The following is a 21,738-nucleotide window of genomic DNA, read 5'->3' on the forward strand; positions in this document are numbered from 1 at the left end:
TTCATGAAACTTTGTTCATGGGGGGCCATACAATAAATTAAATTATGTGTACAATTTGTGACTGTACACTACGCACATGCATGCACAAACACATACAAAGATACATACACACACACACATCATAAACACAGACACAGACAAGCACAGACACGCATTCACACACACACACACACACACACACACACACACACACACACACACACCAGTGTTGTGCACGTTCACACTCTTCAGTAACTAGTTCAAAGTTCAGTTCACACACGTGCAAAGTGAACTGCTCACGTTCATAGTTGACCATTTTTAATTTTGAACTAGTTCAAATTCAGTTAATTTGAATGAAAATCTGTTTCTTACGGAATATAGGCTACAGCCACCTGTTGTTCTCATCTAATTGAGAATGTCTCAATTAAGAACGTGTTCTTTTGAACTCGTTCATGTACAACACTGACACACACACACACACACACAAGCACAGACACATGCACATAAACACACACACACACACACACACACATACATACATTCATACACACAGGTACGCACGCACACTCACATGCAAGTACACACACACAAGCATAAACACACGCATATATACATACACAGTAGACAGGCAGGCATACACATGCTCACACGCACTTGCACGCACACACACATAAACACGTATACTATAGGAACACATGCCGCCCCCACACACACACACAAACACTCACTCATACAGACCCCATTACCCCCACACACACTCACAAGTGAACATACTCAAACAGAGACACATAACACGCACACAAATGCAGACAAGCAGACATACACACACATCCCATTTCCCCAACACACTCACAAGTGAGAACTCACAGACAGAGAAGCACATACAGTATACACAAAAGCAGGCGCACATATGGACACACTCATTTACTTTCATAAAAGTTGCAGCATGGGATGGAGTAGGAGATGGAAACAAATTGAGAAGCGTGATTTATTTTTGCGGAGAGAATGTGCAGGACTGAGCAGCAGTCATATTTTGTACCACTTTGCGGTACATCTAGTTTGGTTAAAATAGGTCAAATATGGTTACATTTAGCAAAGTCTTTTGACCAACGCGACAAAGTATGAATCTTAAAATAAATCAACTTTATTCTATGTTATTCTCTATTATACTCTATTACGATATGTACTTTTGTAAGTGAGGAAAAGGCTTGTATAGCATGAAAAAAGGAAAGGGAGTCCAGGAGTGTTTCTGGATTGGCTGCCTAGCAAGTTAAAAAAACAAAACCATATTAATATTAACTGCCCCCGTGTATTTACCTCATAACTGAAGAATTTTCTTCATTGGTGTGGGCCAAGGCAACATTTTCACTGACTTTAATGATAATACATAGGCTACCTGTATACTTCAATGTTTTTGAATAATCTGAAATTCTACTTTAAAGTCTTTATCTTTGGCAATTACTTGGCCCGTACTGGAACATTTTCCCAACAGGGAAGTTACATACATGTAAATGAAGTGATCAATAACTGGCTAAGTATGATTCTGCCAACTTAAATAAGATCAAATTAATATTTTATAATTATAAATATTAATGTCCAATGTTGTAGGTGTTTAGAGAGCTTGGAACATTAATTCATTTCCAGCTGTGCCACAACAGACTTGGAGAGCATGTTACACTTCAAGCTTAATCATTTCTAGTAAGTTCCATTAAGTGCCTATTACAGCCTCTAGTAAGGGCTCAGTTTGTAAAACTAGTTTTTGAAGACGGGTCTAATGTCTAATCTTTCAAAGGAATGGGCCGCTATCTTGTCTGGTGTAGTCAGTTCCATTGATGACATAATTAGCATGCCCTATACAGTATTTGTAACTTCCCTGTTGGGAACATGTTACAGCATGGGGTAACATGACACTGGATAAGCAGGACAGCTATATTTCATAAAAGTTTATACGTTTTTTATAAGTATTTTATAAGTTGTGGACCCGATATAGGCGTCTAAACAAGCCATCTGAAATTGAACAGATTTCTTCCTCTTACCATGCAGGGCATCACAGAAATAGAAGAGATTTGTCTTGTACTTACAGTGATCCTTATGGGAAAGCCGGTTCTTATAACTAAATCAGGGCTGAGCAGGTATAGCCCATAGGTCAGTGGAGGAGGAAGTGCTGATTCCAGATCAGCATGGGGCCTTATACTGTGCTGAGATTAGTGCTGTGTGTCTGTGGGAGTGTGTCTAGCATGAGAGGAGAGAGGAGAGGAGTGCTGATTCCAGATCAGCATGGGGCCTTATACTGTGCTGAGGTCAGTGCTGTGTGTCTGTTGGAGTGTGTCTAGCATGAGAGGAGAGAGGAGAGGAGTGCTGATTCCAGATCAGCATGGGGCCTTATACTGTGCTGAGGTCAGTGCTGTGTGTCTGTGGGAGTGTATCTAGCATGAGAGGAGAGAGGCTAACTCCAGATCAGCTTGGTGACTCATGTAGCCCCCTGGTATCAGGGTATCCAGACAGTGAGTTCTGTGCTCATGATAAGAGTCTGGAAGGAGATTGTACTTGGTAGACAACGGCACGATCAAGTCTGTTAATCAGTCACTAAGCAACACTGGAACACTGTGCTCTATTTGGAAGCATTCAACAACAGGGTCTGGTGTCAGATAACGCGTATGTATGTCGTTTTCAAACCAGACAGACTCAAACATACAGTATGATCCTATTATACCACTTTCTGTATGCTGTGTTCGTGGTTTGTATTGGTGCTTTTATTTTGACATCTAATTGTATTGGCACCAGCAGGCTAGGGAAGCGTTTTTATCTTCATGAACACACTCCCCTTTCCCCCACCACCGCAGCCTGTGTACTAGACTGTAAACTGATTGTTTGGTACGAGTGCAATTTGCTTTTAGCATATCAATGTGTAGTACTGTACTAATTAAGGAGCTGGGCCAGCATGCAGTAGCCTGACAAGTTGTGGGTTCAATTTCCGGCTGCCAGCGTTGTGCCCCGGAGCAAGGGTACTTAACCCCAAATTGCTCCGGGGACAATGTAGTCCATTGTAATATGATTGGATGAGAAGTATCTGCTGAATGAATAAATCTAAATGTAACCTTTTTTTCCCTAATGGTATAATCTACACTGGGGTCACACTCAAATTATTTCAATACCACACTCAATATGAAATGCAACAAAGAGATGACATTTATTTTTCCTTTTGTTTGCGTGCAATAAAAGCATAAAATGTTGAAATAAAAGAAATATGTAGCCGAACAAGAAAAAAATCCACAATGTAAATTCCACATGAAAATGAGACCTGACTCACGCGAAAAGGATGTTCCCCCACACTGAGAGGCAGTTAGAGCAATAACTGTGCTGTTGCTGGTGGCCTGTGGACTGTCTCGGGACACCCAAGCACTGTCCCGGGACACCCAGACACTGTCCCGAGACACTAGACACTGTCCCAGGACACCTTGGAACTGTCCCAGGACACCCAAGCACTGTCCCGATAGTTATCAACACTTAGCCTAGCTACTCTGAGTCTCCAAATGGTTAAAAACTGTTTCAGCTCCCAACACTGCGTCTTTCCACTTCGTAGCACAAAACGTGTTCTCTCATTTTCACTTTCCTAGTAGTCGGTGGCAGCAGATTCGTGACTCCACATCCTTAATTCTAATTGGCCAAATAGGCTATACATCACTGCCATCTACTAACACAGGATTGGATAGCAGCATTTGAGTACATTGCAGAACTATTTATTAAACACACTTGCAAATGTACATATTAATATTGAAAACCCTTAATAAAAAGTATTTTAAAAGGGCTTTACATACTGTAAATAAAATTAGACCGTTTACCGAAGTATACTGTAGTTTCGGCGACAGTTGTCTCCTTACTCTGAGTTCCACATCCCTTCTCCTAGAATTACACAAACTACACTGTTAAATGTCTTCAACTTCTAAAATAATTGCCTGTAAAATAATTGTTGCAATATTGCTAAGTAATGGCATGCTGAAAATTACATGGGAGTAACTTTCACACACATTATCTTCACATCAAACCACATCAGAGTGTTCTTTTTAAGGGGCTAGAACTTCAATGATGATAAAGACTAAAAGGGCACCTTGGCAAACTATCTTCTCAGAGACCAACTATCTGTATTTCTCTGTATGTCAGGTGAACATCATGGCTGATAACATTCTGGACCTGCTCTTCAGAACTCTGGAAGAGTTGAAGGAGGCAGAGCTGAAGCGGTTCAAGATGTACCTGTCTAACAGGACCATGGAGGAGTTTGAGCCCATCCCCAGAGGAAGGCTGGAGAAAAGTGATGTTACAGATGTTGTCTCTGAGATGATGGAGGCCTATGGGGAGGAAGGCTCAGTGACAATTACCCTGACCACCCTGAGGAAGATGAACCTCAACAATCTTGCAAATGAACTAGAAGAAAGGTAGATAAACACACACTTACGCATGCACAATACATTGATATTTCCCCAGTGCTCGTATAGGAATGCTCTGTTGTATAGATATTTAAGTGAATAATTGTAATGTTTCTTGCCATGTTCCTCCAGGGATGCTGCCGAGTCAGGAGAGATAGATGGTGAGATCTTCACACATTCTACACCTACCTGTACCCCATGTTTGAGTACTTCACACTGAGTGTACTTGAATCATTTCTTTTGAAACATTTTTTTTACTTTCTGTATGAGAGGGATCAATGTTCAAGACTCAAATAAGGAAGATTAGATGGTTGGACTTTTATAATGACACTCTAATGAAATATGAACAGAATAATAGTTATTTATTGCTAAAATATGATAACTAATCATAACTATGATCATGGACATAGATTCAAGTTTTTCCACTCATCATAAATTAACACCGTTTGAAAGTCAAGTACAAAACCATGTGAGAATTATTCTAGCATACAGTGTATTGATTTCTATTGATTACACCTCTCTTTTTTACTAGATGCAATTGTACAGGAAATCAAAGCAAGCCACAAGAAGTGGATGATGGAGAAGTTTGGTGTTATTGATGAGTGTATTGAAGATGGGAAGAACAAAGCACTCCTGAGTAAGATCTACACAGAGCTCTATATCACAGAGGGAGAGAATGAAGGCGTCAACACTCAGCATGAGGTTCGCAGGATTGAAACACAATCAAAATGTCTAACCTCAAACAAAGACAAAATCAACTCTAATGACATCTTTAAGTGTTTACCAGAACCTGGAGAAATCTGTATCAAAATCCAAACTGTGATGACCACAGGCATTGCTGGTATAGGAAAATCTGTATGTGTGCAGAAGTTCATTCTGGACTGGGCAGATGGGAGCGACCATCAGGATATTGATTTCATATTTGCGCTTCCATTCCGACGGTTAAACTTGAAACAGAATGACTCATTCTCTCTTCGCAAACTCCTTGACAACTTTCATGAACTGGACGGAAAATACATAAATACACATATGCTTAAGAAGTTGAAGATCATTTTCATCTTTGATGGTCTAGATGAGAGCAAACTCTCCCTGAATTTTGGAGAAAGTGCAGAGATCCGTGATCCCCAGAAGACTGCTCCAGTGGATATATTGATAACAAACCTCATCAAAGGCAATCTACTGCCTAAAGCATTTAAATGGATAACCTCTCGGCCAGCAGCTGTCAAACGGATCCCTGGTAAATACATACACAGGTGGACAGAGGTGCAAGGGTTCAATGACCAACAGAAGGATGAATACTTCAAGAAGAAGATTGAGGATCCAGAAAAGGCAGGCACAGCCATCACTCACATTAAAAGGTCAAAGAGTCTCTACATCATGTGCCACATCCCTGTCTTCTGCTGGATCTTAGCCACTGTGTTTCTGAAAATGATCCATCATACCAGCACAATCCACTTGCCTAACACACTGACTGAGGTCTATATCGGATTTCTGCTCACCGAGACAAAACGGAAGGGCCAGAAACATTGCGAGGACTTTGAACAAGATGATAAAAAATGCCTGACGTTTGATAGTGAAGCTATTTTAAAATTATCTAAATTAGCATATCAAGAACTAGAGAAGGGTAATATCATATTTTATGAAGACAGTTTGACAGCGTGCGGCATCAGTGAAAATGAAATTACATCGTACTCTGGTATGTGTTCTGAGTTCTTCAAGACTGAGAGTGTAGGTGACAGCCGTAAAGTTTTTTGCTTTATGCATCTGAGCATTCAAGAGTTCCTGGCTGCTTTGTTTGTGTTTCACTCCTTTCTGAATAAGAACATAGAAACCCTCGGACATTTTACACCACAAAAATCTGTCCTTACAGCAATACCAAAACAGCTGACTAGGTTATTTAAGAGGGGCCCTTCACACCTTTCCATGACTGATTTGTTAAGAAGTGCAATAGATAAATCCATGCAGAGGGAAGATGGACAGCTGGACCTTTTCCTTCGCTTCCTCTTGGGCATATCACTGGAGTCCAACCAGAAACTCCTACAAGGCCTTCTGACACACAAGGAGAGCAGCTCAGACAGCCTAAAAGAAACGGCCAAGTACATCAGAAAAATTCTGAGTGAAGACACAAAAGTCCCAGAAAGATGCATGAATCTGTTACTCTGTTTATTGGAGATGAAGGACAACTCCATTCATCTGGAAATTCAACAATACATAAACTCTGGAGAATTGCTCTCACCTACCCAGTGTTCAAGACTGGCCTACATACTTCAAGTGTCAGAGGAAACAACAGATGAGTTTGATCTGACAAAGTACAAGACAACAAATAAGGGTCGGAAGAGACTTCTTGTAGTCCTGAAGGTTTGTAGGAAAGCACGGTGAGTAATAGCCACTCTGCCGAGCATTTGAACCTGAATTGTAAAAAACTACAGAACAACAAAATAGTAATGAGGTTATAACTCTGGCATTGTATTAGAGAGTGCATAGTGGTGATGTAATATAGTTAAATTGATTTAGCTATAATTAACCCGACACATGTGTTTTGTTGTTGTAGATTGGTTGGTTGTGATCTCCAAGAGGACTCCTGTGAGGTTCTAGTATCTGTTCTTCAGTCAGAAAACTCCCTGTTGAAAGAGCTTGACCTGAGTTCTAATCCTCTGAGGGATTCTGGAGTGAGGTTGCTGTGTGTTGGGCTGGAGCATACTAACTGCAAGCTGGAAACAATGAGGTTAGTTATTTGGTTACAATATGTTGAGGTCAACAAAATAGTACTCAATACTGGTGTTGTATTTGTGGGTAGAGTGGTAATGTAATATCGTATTACCCTGACTTACCTTTCATTTGTCTGATTTGTGAGTCACTCACTGCATGTAGTTGTGAACTAACACCAAGATACCACAGTGGGCATTTGTCTCTTGTCTCTTTAACATACAGTATGAAATCAAACATTCATGTCTAAATTACTCCTTGAATCAAGTCAAATGTACAAATCAATTTGACATCAAGAAACCATTACTCATTCACTCATACTCACATACAGTACTCATTCACTCAAATCTTACTCACTCAATGCATACTCATACTGCACTGGTATTTCCTGTAAATAAATATCTGGTGGTTATATCTTGCTGTATGTGGGCAAAGCAAAGTAACAATATGAAGTGTAGAGGCCTAGATGTAGTTCATAGGAATAAATACAAATGTGTTTATTGATGTGAATTTAATGATGTTTAAAAAGGTAAATAATTTAATTTCATTTAACACTAGAAGCGCCGTGCCGTTCTGATCCACTTATACCTAGAAGCGCAGCGCCCCGGTCATTTGACCGCTTTGACGACCTACTAGAAGCGCCGTGCTGTTGTGAACTACTTAAAGCGCGGCGAGGCGGTCAAAAGACCGCTGAGTCCTTAGACTGGGAGGCTGTTACTTACACATAATGACAGCTATATGGCGCTTCGTGCACGAATCAAATCGTTTGGTCATAAATTTGTCAGACTGTGTTGTCTGTGGTTGTTTCATTATGACATACAGCACGTTTGAGTTATCTGTTCATTTATTTTTGTTGATTTGTGTTGTTTGAGGTAAAAACTCTGGAGGAGTTCTTGAACAAACCTTGAGCAAACTTGACTTTCAACTTTTTCATAGTATTTCATTTTTTTTTTTTTTTAAAGTATATTTTTTGGGCTTTTGTGCCTTTAATTTTGACAGGACAGTAGAGAGAGACAGGAAGCGAATGGGTGAGAAAGTCGGGGTGGGATCCGGAAAGGACCTCGGGGCGGGAATCGAACCCGGGTCGCCGGCGTGCGGAGCAGGTGCCCCAGCCAGTTGCGCCACGGCTGGGGCCATAGTATTTCATTTTTTATATTTCGTTTTTACATTTTGTATGCTAGCCTACTTAGAAATGTTGGCTATTTTAAAACGGAGGCATACGCGTTCTGTGATTAGGAGCCTGACCCGACGGGAGGGGAAAGATGAAAAATGTCGACCCAACACCGGTGTTGTTGGATCTCGAGATCCGTAACCCGCAGTTCGGGTTTGGGCAGATAATCTAAGCTCTAAAATGAATGGGTTCTAATTCACTCCCCAAATGCACTTCTATTCATTTAATATAGGTAGCCTAGGCTATGTTTGCGCCGCCGAAAATGATCGGACCGAACAAAGAGCCTAACCTAGTCTGGTTTCAATTACACAGTAGCCAGGATTTCATGCCGCATTTTACAGGCTACCGCGGCTACTTTCTAAAACAATGTTCATTCATTTAGGGAGAAGCATCTAGGGCAGGGGTGTCAAACTCATTTTCACCGAGGGCCACATCAGCACAATGGTTGCCCTAAAAGGGCCAGATGTAACTTCTAAAATTTGCAGCACTAGCCACAAAATCTTAAGCATCGGTAAAACTTCTAAAATCGAGAAGAGCAAAAGGTATCAGCATGACATGTCAGACACTGTCAGTTCCATACAGTTTGACTTTTCAATGAGGGTCACTGGTCAGTTAGGAAGAGATCATGCCATGGATTTTTTTTTCTTTTCTTTTTTCTTTCATATTTCTGAGTTTGTAGATTCGAGTATATTCATTGCACAAGTGAAATACCAGTAACAAAATGCAGTTTTACATCTAGCCAGTGATGCAAACGAGTAGGCTAACTGACATGTCAAAAAGTGCATCCATATGAGATGCGTCACTAGCCTACAACGTTCCATACACATACAGTAGAAGCAAACAGTCCCGGTGGACTTTTCCCAGGTTTTTTAAAGTTGAAAGGTGTTGTGTGGATTCTACGTTGTTAGTTTTAAACTGAAATGAAAATGCAAAGCAACAGGGCGATTACTACAAACGTCTAGCCTACCTCTGCTTGCCTGATCTGAATGCACCTCTCGGTCAGAATAGGCTTACTTTCGCTTTCGGCTAAACAATCACTTGCGCGATTAGCAAGGATTTGAAGCTGGATTTTTTGGATAATAGGACTACACACAATTATACATGCTTTTTAAACGTAGACGTAAATGTATCACGTAGTTTACAACTACCAATTGAAATCAAAGTAACTTACATCGATTCCCCTCTCAAAGAAGCACACGCACTTCAAGCAATCATGCGTTTCACAGGCAGGCTAAACCGAGCGCTTAAGTTAGGCGCTCTGTTCGCTAAGATAGAATACTGGTCTATTTTGTTTTCACATGTACGCAGTGCTATCACATCTGATGTAGCCAGTTGCACTGATCATAGAGGAAGGTGGTTGATGTTGCCTCCCTTTCAGTCTCACATGCATGCATTGTATTGCAGTGTATTGCCTATACACTAAAACTGTATCGGACCTCAACCTCTCGCGGGCCACATACTGTATCAGACCCTTTAAGCTCTCGCGGGCCAAATGAAATGACGTGGCGGGCCGCATCTGGCCCGCGGGCCTTGAGTTTGACACCTATGATCTATTCTAGGGTCTAGCTACCTCGGAGGGAGGGAGATAGAGAGAGCAGAAATGCTGAGCAGGCATAGGCGCGAGAAGTAGGCTAATTAAAAATGATGAGTGAAAAAGATATTATCCGTTTTGCGAATGTGTAGGTGTGATGTCCATTTTTCTAAAAAGTTCCTGGTTGCGATGAAGCACTAGAGCCTGGCTGAATTGACGCGCCTTTTCGTTTTACGTGGCAAATAAAGATGTTTATTGGTCCTTACAGAAACAAAAATGAATGTTGCAAGTAATCCAAGGTAAAGTCTGAACGAAATAACTGTTTAAATGGTTTGTAAAAGAAAAGCGTGGTCAAAAAAGTGTTTTTCACCAGACTACCGTACTCCATGCCCTCTAACCTGGAATGCCGGCACCATATGCTGTGATGCCTACCTACGTCACCTCCATGTTACGCCCAAAAGTGCACAAAAATAAAAGACAAAAAACAAAATCATAATTCAAATTAAGTAATGGCAAACATTCATAACTATTTAAAATAGACCAAACAAATTATCCAACAAATATAAAGTAAATTATCCAACTTAGAAGAATGGCTATAACATTCCGGCCCCTAATTTCATGTGCAACATAAATTATGTACATGAATAGCCATTACTTATGATCATCATCATTCATAGAACAGTAGTATGCAACGAACGTCCAAACACTTTATACAGTTGTTATTACAATGTATTGCAGTTGTTATTGCATAACTTGAATGTCCATAGTTATGTATATCATAAAAGAAGTCCATTGAAGTGTGTGCAATGAGGCATTTATCAATGCCGCAGTGATGTCTGTAGCCTAAGATCATGTCCACACGTAGCAAAACGACCCCCACCCCCCTCCGTGAACTGGTTAGACGTGTATGGGGGAGGGGGAATGATCGGTTTCAAATAGGCTATGTTTGCAGTGGATAGTGTGTTATGTAGCCTATAGACCCCGAAGCCATTTGCTTTGAGAATAACGGCTGGCTGATGAAGTTTTCATGGCTGATAATGGCTTTAGTTGCCACTTCATGTCTACAGAACATGCAACTGAGTCCTGTGTAGCCTATCGTAGCAACGAGCACAATACTGATGTGGTGTATCCAGTGGGAATCGTTTATAGGCTCGCGTTTATTTTTCGCCTGTGTCTCTGATATAATTATTTTTAGATGCAAAAAGTCTAACTGGCTTAGCCAAAGTTTGTCAGATGGCGGCTCAATTTGGCTTAGAAAATTATTGGCTGGCGAAATTATTTTTCGTTAATGGTAAACAAATTTCAGAGAGTTTGTTATTAAAAAACATTAACAAAAAATAATTGTTCGTCGACGTTCAAGAACGGTCAGTGAATTCAGTCAATATGAGCTATAATATTTCGCCCCTGCCAAGTTGTGAACCCGGGCCTTCTGCGTCGCAGGCAAGGAAGTTAACGCTGCGCCACTTGCCGTTTTCATCACCTCGAAATTGGAAATAGGATAGGTCTTTGACGCGACGTAACTCAGTCAGTCCAGAAAACAAGTAATGTCTCTGAATGTGGCGATGACGTATTTTGACAGTTCAGTCACTTGTGCGAAGTCGTACTCATAAATGAAAGCCTACCTGTAAAGTTTGATTTCGTACTTGTAATTTTTGAATTCGTATTTTTTTCCCATCCGTATTCTGATGGATAAAATACACACAATATATTTTATGCACGACTGGACTCATTTGAGAACTCACAAATATTTATTTTATGCACGACTACAGACAAATACGAACGTGCATCAAATCTATGACACAAATATATTGACAGCTATCTCACTCCATACAAATAGAAGATAAGATATACAACTATGAATGTACGTAGGCATACGCGCCCTACGTACATAAATAGGCTACGACGGACGAATTTCAGCTGAAAATATTTTTTACACATGTAGGCCTGCCTAATAGAACAACGTTGCAACATTTTCAAAACAAACTCGCATTTTACCACTGTAAATCGCCTCCATAGACTATGAAAATAGAAAATGAAAATGAAAAATAGTTATTAAAATAAATCACATATATAATACATATTGCACATATATAAACTATATGTTTTATGGCATATTGCACATATATAAACTATATGTTTCCTGACAGGAAACCCTTGCGACATCTGCTGTGAGAAAAGAGAATAGCAGCCTGGACAAACATGGCCGAACGCGAGACAACATAGTGTTGTCATATAAGCAGTGTTGGGAAGGTTACTTTAGAAATGTAATGTGTTACAGTTACAAGTTACTCTGTTTAAAATGTAATAGTAGTGTAACTATTTGAATTACTTTTTCTGAGTAACGTAACTAACCAGCAACTCTTGGGCGTAAGGGCTGAAGCTCTCTCTATCTCCCTCCCTCCGAGGTAGCTAGACCCTTAATGGATGATGATGCAAACATGGAAATCATAGAAAAAGAAGCCACATCCAAGAAGTCTAAAATGTCTGCTACTTCTACAACATCGTCAGCTCGTGCTGAGCGCTTAAAGGTTGAATTGGAGAGAGCTGCTCTGTTAGCCAAGTCAGCTACATTGAAAAAAAGACAGACTATAGAGGAGCATGAACTACAGCTCAAGGTTGAAAAAGAACAGTTGGACCTGCAAGAAGGATTAGCTGCAACTGATGCATGATTAGAGGTGTTAAGAAAATATGAAAGTTCAGAAGTGTCAAGTAGAAGCAAAGGCAGTAGGGTGGATGTATTGATGTCTGCACCGAGGAAACGTGACGTCAGCCACAGTAAGAGAAGCGTGGCTAGTAGTTGAACTTGCCATAGTCACACTAGTGGAAGAGGCGCAGATGTGATATAAGCTCCTGTCACTTCAGTAGACAATTCTGTACATACAGATAACCTGGTTACCGTCATGCAGCGCCAAAATGACATCACAGAAAGCCTAATAAAGCAACAAAGGCTATCTACATTGCCATCACCGAACATTCCAGTTTTCAAAGGAGATCCATTAGAATATCGTCTCTTCATAAGAGCCTTTGAGCACCGCATAGAAAGCAAGACAGAAAGCAGCAAAGATCGGCTTTACTATCTAGAACAGCTCACAAATGGACAGCCTAATGACTTGGTGCGCAGCTGTTTTCACATGGACCCAGATCAGGGCTACCCTGAAGCCAAGAGACTGCTAAAGGAACGCTTTGGTGATGAATATAAGATATCCATGGCATACCTTGAGAAGGCGTTAAACTGGCCTATCATTAAAGCAGATGACACCAAGGCACTCGAAGCATACGCCCTCTTTATAACAAACTGCAACAATGCAATGTCAGATCTAGAGTACTTAGAAGAGATGGAAAATGCTGCTAATATGCGCACAATTATCTCGAAGCTCCCATACAGGCTGATTCAGGAGTGTCGCCATTGACATTCAGAAAAAGCAAGATCGGCGGACAAGGTTCAATGACGTAGTGTCATTTGTCAACAAACAAGCCGAAATGGCCGCACACCCTGTGTTTGGCGAAATTTCAGGACCAACAAAGCGTCAGACTGAAAAGTCAAGTGGAAAGAAAAACATCACAACACTAGCCACTGAAGTAAAAGAACAGAAAGCCGAGAAATATGCAGCTGGTGTCGGAAACAAGAAAGCTCAGGAGAAGAGAACAGTCACAAGCCTTCGTGAAGCCTTGTATCTTCTGTCAGGGAGATCATACCATGGAACAGTGCAAGAAACTCCAAAGAAAGCTCCACAAAGAAAAGCTTGAATTCCTGAAAGAACTTTGCTTTAGTTGTCTTATAGGCGGACACATGAGTAATGCCTGTGAAGAAAAGAAGAGATGTCAGGTATGTTCAGCGACACACCCTACGCTCTTACACATAAAGCAGAAATACAAAGACTTACCAAAGGAAGAAGCTTCACAGGAGGAGCCAAAAGAAGAGTCTACAAAGGAAGAGCAAACTGTTGTCAGTGGATTTGTGGATGCAGGGGAAGCATGCTCTCAGACTGGGGCCGGGGGTACAGGTAGTGTCCTCACCATCGTTCCTGTCAGAGTAAAGGCAAAGAAAGGCAACACATAACTCGCCAAGCTGCGCGAGTTATGCGTTGAGGAGGTGTGCTGAGGACAACAAGAACATGTTTGATGCAGCAGTAGTGGACACAGTCTTAAATAATTTTTATGTAGACGATTGCTTGAAATCAGTTGCCACTGAACAAGAAACAGTCAGACTATTTCAAGACTTGACGGCCATCTGTCAAACAAGAGGCTTTAAATTGACAAAATGGACGACAAACAATCGGAATGTGTTGTTAAACATTCCACTTCAGGACAGGGCAACAGAAGTCAAGGATCTTGATCTTGACCAGGATTCACGCGCCATCAAGAGAGCTTTGGGCGTACAGTGGTGTATCCGGTCAGATCAATTCAAGTTCCACGTGCACATAGAGCAGAAGCCTCTCACCAGGAGAGGAATCCTGTCAACAATGAGTTCAGTTTACGACCCACTGGGAATGTTGTCGCCAGTCATACTGCCAGCTAGAAACATCCTGCAAGAATTATGTAGACTAAGAACAGGCTGGGATGACACTGTGCCACAACATCTCGCACAACAATGGACAAAGTGGACTGAAGAACTTCAACACCTCACTGACTTTGGAGTGGACCGGTGCTTTAAGCCACCTGAGTTTGGGAAAACAGTGCAAGCTCGTCTGCATCACTTTTGTGACGCGTGCGAAACAGGCTACGGTACTGTTACTTACTTAGTCCAGAAGAACAGCAGTAACCAAATACACTGTTCATTTGTCTTAGGAAAGGCGAGGGTTGCCCCTCTCAAACCACCAACTATCCCACGGATGGAGCTGACGGCGGCTGCCTTAGCTGTGAAGGTGGATGTCATGCTGAAGAAAGAGCTACAGTTGCCACTGTCAGATTCCAGGTTTTGGACGGACAGTACCGCCGTACTCAAGTACTTAGCGAATGAGAACATCAGATTTAAGACATTTGTGGCGAACAGAATTGCCATAATCTTGCAAGCATCAAAAGTGCAGCAATGGAGTTATGTCAACACTCAGTTGAATCCTGCTGATTGCGCCTCTAGGGGACAAAAGGTGAGTGTCTTCATGAAGAACGAAGTTTGGACTGCAGGGCCCGTCTTCCTCAGTAAACCTGAAAGGGAATGGCCAGTCAATCATGATCACCTAGAGAAGCTCACAGCTGAAGATCCTGAGGTCAAGAAATGTATACTTGTCAATGCTACAACAGCAGAAGAAAGCACTGATGAAATGCAACAACTAATTCAATACTATTCTTCATGGATACGTCTTGAGAAGGCTGTGGCGTGGTTCACAAGACTCAAGGGAACTCTGGTAAACCTGTCAAGGAAGAGAAAGGAGCTGGATGAATTGTTCAGTGATCAACAACAGGTGAACAGGGAGATGGTTGAGCTACAAAAAGAGTCTCAAACAGACTTACCCGACTGTGGACGATCTGCGACAAGCTGAGACGGACATCATCAGCCATTGTCAGCAAAGTAGGTTCCAGGAAGAGATATCTGCTCTTCAGAGAAAGGACTCCATCAAGAAGAGTAGTGGAATCCTCAGACTGAATCCACAACTGGAAGAGGGAATCCTTTGCGTTGGAGGAAGGCTCAGTCGAGCATCCATGCCAGCCGAAGCTAAACACCCAATGATCCTCCCTAAGAATCATCGTGTGGTATATCTGATTTAGGGCTTTGACTTTTGGCCAAAAATCGTATTCGAAGTTCGTTTGGTTATTAATATCAAACTTCGAATGTATTCGAATATTTGTTAATAATATTTTGACCATTATTTTTATGCTATTGGAAAAACACGCAGCATTCATTAAGCTGAATTTCCTTTTCCTGCTCTCCCTCCGTCTCTCTGTCACTCATGCGTCTGTGTCTCTCTCTCTCTCACAAACATACACACACACACACACACGTACACAGCCCCTCCACTCCGTGCAGACCGCGTCTGTCTCCATGAAAACAAGATCCCTGGAAGCTTGATTGCACCGACATAACGCTGTTCAGGTGGAGGCACTATGCATACAACTTTACCAAACAGTATAGCCTAAGTAGCCTAAACTCATTCTCCATGGCCCGCTTTCTCTCGTCCTCCCTCGTGCGCGCTCAATGGACACCCGTCCCTCGACATGCATCCTAAACATTCACAATCGTGAAAGCAATGACGCATAGAAGACAACAAGCTAAATTATCCGGTTAGCATGATTAGCATGCTGCACAGATTAAAACTCTTGCATTCAAGTTGATTGACCATCTCAATACCAATGTCCTCCAACTCCAAGACTTAAAAGGGCCTGTCCCAATGAGGAAGTTACTATTAGCTTACCTTGAAACTTACACACACGTGGGGAAACTGAATAGGCTAGTCAAACCACTCGCTAACATCGCCTACAGGAGCCCAGATGAGTAGCCTAAGCCTAATAGCCTTGCTATGAGCTCATGATTCACGACTTTACCAGATGTGAGAAAGCCACTGAATCTGAAAACAACGTTTGCATGCAAACACATGTACAAAAAAAAAATGCTCATAACAGGTTCGAATATTAAGAGCTGCCTAAAATTCGTTCGAATATCATATATTTTCCAAAAATTCGAATTATAATCGAATAACGAAGTTCGGAGTCAAAGCCCTAATCTGATTCTCCAGGATGCACACGAGCAGCTGGGACACAGTGGACGTAATCATGTCTTGTCTCATGTACGTCAGAGGTACTGGATTATCGATGCTCCCTCATCAATCAGAAGAATGCTGTCACGGTGTACTATCTGCCGAAGACAACATGGTGCATCAGGCACACAAATGATGGCGGACTTACCAAGAAACAGAGTTGTACCAGACGAACCACCCTTGACTAGAACTGGAGTGGATCTATTTGGGCCATTCAGCATTAAACGTGGAAGATCATCTGTAAAAAGATATGGGGTGATATTTACCTGCCTTGCATGTCGTGCGGTCCACATAGAAATGGCAACATCTTTGGAAACAGACTCCTTCATTCAAGCTCTGCGTCGCTTCATTGCTAGACGGGGTCAGGTGAAGGAGATGAGGTCCAATAATGGGACAAACTTTGTTGGAGCTGATCACGAGCTCAGAAAGACCGTAAAGGAGTGGAATACTTCACAAATTGAGAACAGCTTGCTCCAACGTGACATCAAATGGTTATTCAATCCACCATCCGGATCCCATCATGGAGGGGTGTGGGAGAGAATAATCCGCTCCATCAGGAAAATCATGGGTGCCATGCTGAGAGAGCAAAGCTTGGATGAAGAAGGTCTTCAGACGTTCTTCTGTGAATGTGAAGCCATTCTGAATAGTAGGCCTATTACCATGCCTTCCAATGATCTCAACGATCTGGAAGCTCTTACTCCTCAGCACTTAGCCTACTGCTGCTCAAGACTAATCCCAATTTACCACCAGGACTATAAGGATGATACGGAGGAGACCCCTACTGCACTGAATCAGAGAGGGTTAAAGCAGAGCGAGAGGCCCCAACGTTCGACCATTTCCGCATTCTATTATTTCAATGGGGTTGGGAGGGAATCCCCCTATGCAGACCAGAGTAAGCCCTTGCTGCATTAATGTCAATGGGAGACTTGTGGAATGTTATCAATAAATTGGTCATTATGGCTTTCTGGATTTTGGACAATTTTGTCATGATCTGTAAGTTGTTCCAATAATTTCAAGCCTAATAGTGTAATTTTTAGTGTATGGATCTGTTAAGAAAATAACTTAACCCTCTATGGTACGCATTATGATCTGAGGGGGCAAGATTTTTTTTGTAATGTTTTTCCTGCTTAGAAATAGTCACTTTAACAAAATTAATGAAGATTTTAAAATATATATTTTTTATTTTGTTTTTATAAAAATGTTGCCTGTAGGCAACATTGTACCATAATGGAAAACATTAAACTATGTATGTTTTCTTATACAAAAGAATATGGCATATGTGTTTAGAACATATTTTTATATAGCCAGAGACATAGAAAGCAGAATTATGTAGTTTTTACACCATAATATTATCTAATTCTTGCAAAAAAGTGTCATATCATTTTCACCCGTTGCCCACAGGCAACATTGTACCACTGTGGAACACTATCATAATCAAACTAAAATATGTTAAAATCATCATGTATATTATTTTAAATGACTATTTATTGAAATTGCAAGTAGAAAAAAGCATTACAATGAGTAAAAAAACACCCTCCAATCCCAAAATGATATAAAGTATGGCCTACTGTGATTCCATTACGGTACAATGTTGCCTGTGGGCAACATACAGATTTTTGCTATTTTCTAAAATATACATTATTTTATATACAAAAAAATGATTGAAAATACATCTATGCTTGTCAATGAAGGCTGTACATTTTTTGAAGGATACAAACTTGAGGGAAATTAGTGAAATTCACACTTTTCTAGCGTGAAAATATGACACCCAGCCAAACGTGTGCATGTGCTGAAAGAAGTGTCAAACTAGCAGCCTGTGAGTCATGTGACCATTATTTTGCATTTCCATTGGTTAGTATTGAGTTGTCCAGTTCTTAAAGTGGTATTAACTTATTTAAGGGATGCCTCATTTTATTACAACAAGGCAAAATAGGCTATGTTGCCTACAGGCAACACCGTACCATAGAGGGTTAATATCAGACTATGCTGTTGCCGGTTACTGTCTGGTTGCTAGCTAGCTAGCAACATTTTAAACGGAGCAGTGTAATTTCTTTGAAGTGACAACTACCTGAAAATAGGGGTGCAACGGATCGAAAAAGTCACGGTTCGGATCGTTCCTCGGATCAAGAGTCACGGATCGGATCATTTTTCGGATCAGCAAAAAAAAATAAATAAACATAGTTTGGTCTTTGACAGGATGTTGTAACGTGGCTCAAGCACTTTCAGCATGTGTTTAAAGTAGGCTAGTGTTGTCACGATACCAAAATTATTGTTTTGATACCGATACTAAGTCAAGAATGACTTTTTCGATGCTTTTTTACAATTTTAGTTGATTTGGTGTTTAATCACCTTATATTGAATATTGTGTGATCATTCACACCAGTGGCCATCCAAGATTCTGCTTGACCCTCCACACACAATCTGCATAATTACTAGTAGCTACAAATGTTTAGTCATTTGTGTAGGCCTACTGATTTAGCTATCTTTAATGTGGTGTGGAGGAGTGCGCATAGAAGGTGTGTGTAATTGAGTCCCTGTCGCTTTAAGAAATACGTGAGGGTAATTAGGCTTCAGTCTCGCGGTTTTATTCTTGAGAAAATAAGTTGGATAGTGCATGATGACAAGGATATTTCATTAGATAAAATACATGTTAATAAAACTAACAAGTCAAAGAAAATCTTTCTGGGATCATAAAAGAGATGAGTGTCTTGCAATGCTCCTTTATGATTTTAGTGAGCACAAGCTATCTCCAGATGTACAAGTTAGCCAATGTTGCGTAGCTTATTGCTGACATTGAACCCAACAGTAGCTAAGCCTAAATTACCTAAATATCATAGCATAGGTAGGTGCGCAACAAACTTGAGATGTAAGTGTGCACAAACGAACTTGATATTAGGCTATTATTGTGTTGCTGCTATGCAGCCACATCAGCACTTAAACTAGCAGCCATGTATTGCTGGTTATGGCATGACTGCTAATAACGTGTGTGAGAGCAGAAAAGACGCGCAGGCAGGCTAGGGGAGCAGAGCAGGGAGGGACTAGAAGCATGCCTTGTGGACACGCATGTTACTTCAAAAGAACACACGGACATTATTATTAATAATTATTATAAATCAATCCGCGGATCATGTGTGTGCCGAACCGAAGATACTGATCCGAACGGATCACGGATCAATGATGATCCGTTGCACCCCTACCTGAAAACATTAGTGACATTAGTTAAAGTGGGTAGTTTATACTCCAATGAACTTGCAACGGTATATACAGTTTGAGCAGAGTCTTTCAACTATAGTGACCTGGCAGCGCATAGCTGTATTGTTATGGTTAATGCCATTCACTTACATAGCTTTTTAAGCTGGCGTTTGCTAGCTAGCTGGCGTTTGCTAGCTGGCTAGCTCGGTTCACAGACTAATTAAATTATTCAGTCCGTGTCCTATAGAATGACTGGAGGAGGTGATTTTAGACAGTAATACTATAAACACAATTATGTTTATCTGCTCTTACCATGTGAAGAGAGAGAGAGTTTATTTAGTGACTGTCCCGTTTTGTTCCCATAGTAACATATTGTGTTGCAGTATCTTGATATTAATGAAGGATCTTTGACTGAATCCTGAGTCCCGGCTGCGACGGTCACGTGACCAAGCTACGACAAACGGAGAAGGTTAAACCACTGTGCAAAAAGGCAAATGGGAACCCAGTGTGCTTTGTGTTCACAATGCCTGGATTAGGCGAACTGTACCGCAGACTTTTTAGCGAACCGTACTGAGACCACCTCCCGAGGTAGTCTCAGTTCGGTTCGTTTTAAAGGGGTCTGGGTACGGTTGGAGTGTTCACATATGCGCAAAAAATGCTGAGTCATCGATCTGAATTCGTTTAGATGGCTGAAAGGGACCAAGTGTGAAAACACCCTTAGTTTACATCTTCTGATATTGATACTGCTATCTACTTTATGCCAGTTACTTTTGGATTAAGTGTATTTTAGTCGGCTCACATTCTTCTTTTTGTAACCAAGAAACCAAGACATAAAACCGGAGACCTTTTTAATATTTTTATTTCAACGTTTCTGAAGTGGATTCTTTCGCTGGGCTATGGACACTGCAAATGGATGTTAGATAGTTGTTTAGCGTAAGCCATTGCATATTTCAAGATTCCAAACCTCTACATGAAGACACTCCACTCCCTGCAACATACCCTCCAGAATTATTGGCACCTTTGTTAAAGTTGACTACAGGTAAAACAGTTTATTGTAATCTCACAATGAAGACAATGAGGACAAATCCAACATTGAAGGGAAGCAAATATATTCTGAGAAAAAGAAAATTATCAGAAAATAAATAAATAGTTTTAACAACACACATCGCCCATAGTTATTGGCATCCCTATAAAATCTCATTTACAAAATGTAACAGAAACATCTTTCTGTCTATCTTCACCTTCTTTGAGTTGAGTGTCTGTAATTCATCACTTTCTTTTTTGACAATGGTATGGAAATAATGGAGTATTTACACTAAACAGAAATTCAAATAGAAGGCAGTGGTTGTTATTTGTAAGTCAGAGAGTGGCTATAAAACATTTTTTGATAAACATGGCTATATTTACAATTAAAACAAAGATTAAAAGGTTCTTACCAACTGGAAATGTGGCAAACATGCTTGGACAAAGACCCATGGTTTTCTTGCCCCCTCGTACGGAGGACAAGAGCCACTGAAGAGCCACTGTTGGAGAGTTACAGAAAAGGTTGTTATCTTGGGGTCACCAAGTCCCCAAATAAGTCGTCAAAAGTGACCTCACTATTAATAGATAATTTAGAGGCCATGCAAGGTAAAAGCCTTTCCAGTCATTTAATTACACACTTAAATGGCAGGAGTCACAGAATGGTACAGTGACATTGTGTGGAAGTGTGGTCTATTGTCAGATGAAATGAAAATTGTGTTCCTGGGGAAAAAACACTTTCGGTGGGCAGATTTGGCGTAGACTACATAGAATGACTTCACTGAAAATAACCCCATTCTAATTAGAATGATGGTGGTGGGTCTGTGATATGGGGCTGTTTTCATCCCCAAATGCACTGAACATTTTCAAAGGAGATCCGTCAATCTCTGCCAAGACACTATGGGCCAGATGTAGCCTACATAGTTTAGCGATCGCAACGTTTTTTGCGTCAAGGCCAAAACGCAGAAAGCACACGCTACTACAGTTTACGTCCTATTTACCAATCCTGAAATTCGTTGGGTA

The 21,738-nt window shown here is 40.9% G+C and overlaps 1 protein-coding gene across 1 annotated transcript in view; it reads left to right on the top strand.

The window, feature by feature from the left end:
* LOC134082695 (NACHT, LRR and PYD domains-containing protein 3-like) overlaps positions 1-21,738 on the top strand; it is an 83,735-nt gene that overhangs the window by 49,020 nt on the left and 12,977 nt on the right. Inside the window, exons 2-5 of the mRNA XM_062538639.1 lie at positions 4,141-4,412; positions 4,536-4,564; positions 4,936-6,778; positions 6,955-7,128. Of these exons, the coding sequence (XP_062394623.1) occupies positions 4,150-4,412; positions 4,536-4,564; positions 4,936-6,778; positions 6,955-7,128 (2,309 nt within the window). The 5' untranslated portion in view covers positions 4,141-4,149. The remainder of the gene's footprint in view (positions 1-4,140; positions 4,413-4,535; positions 4,565-4,935; positions 6,779-6,954; positions 7,129-21,738) is intronic.

Source organism: Sardina pilchardus, chromosome 1, assembly GCF_963854185.1.
Source record: "Sardina pilchardus chromosome 1, fSarPil1.1, whole genome shotgun sequence".
In the NCBI taxonomy this organism is placed as follows: domain Eukaryota; kingdom Metazoa; phylum Chordata; class Actinopteri; order Clupeiformes; family Clupeidae; genus Sardina; species Sardina pilchardus.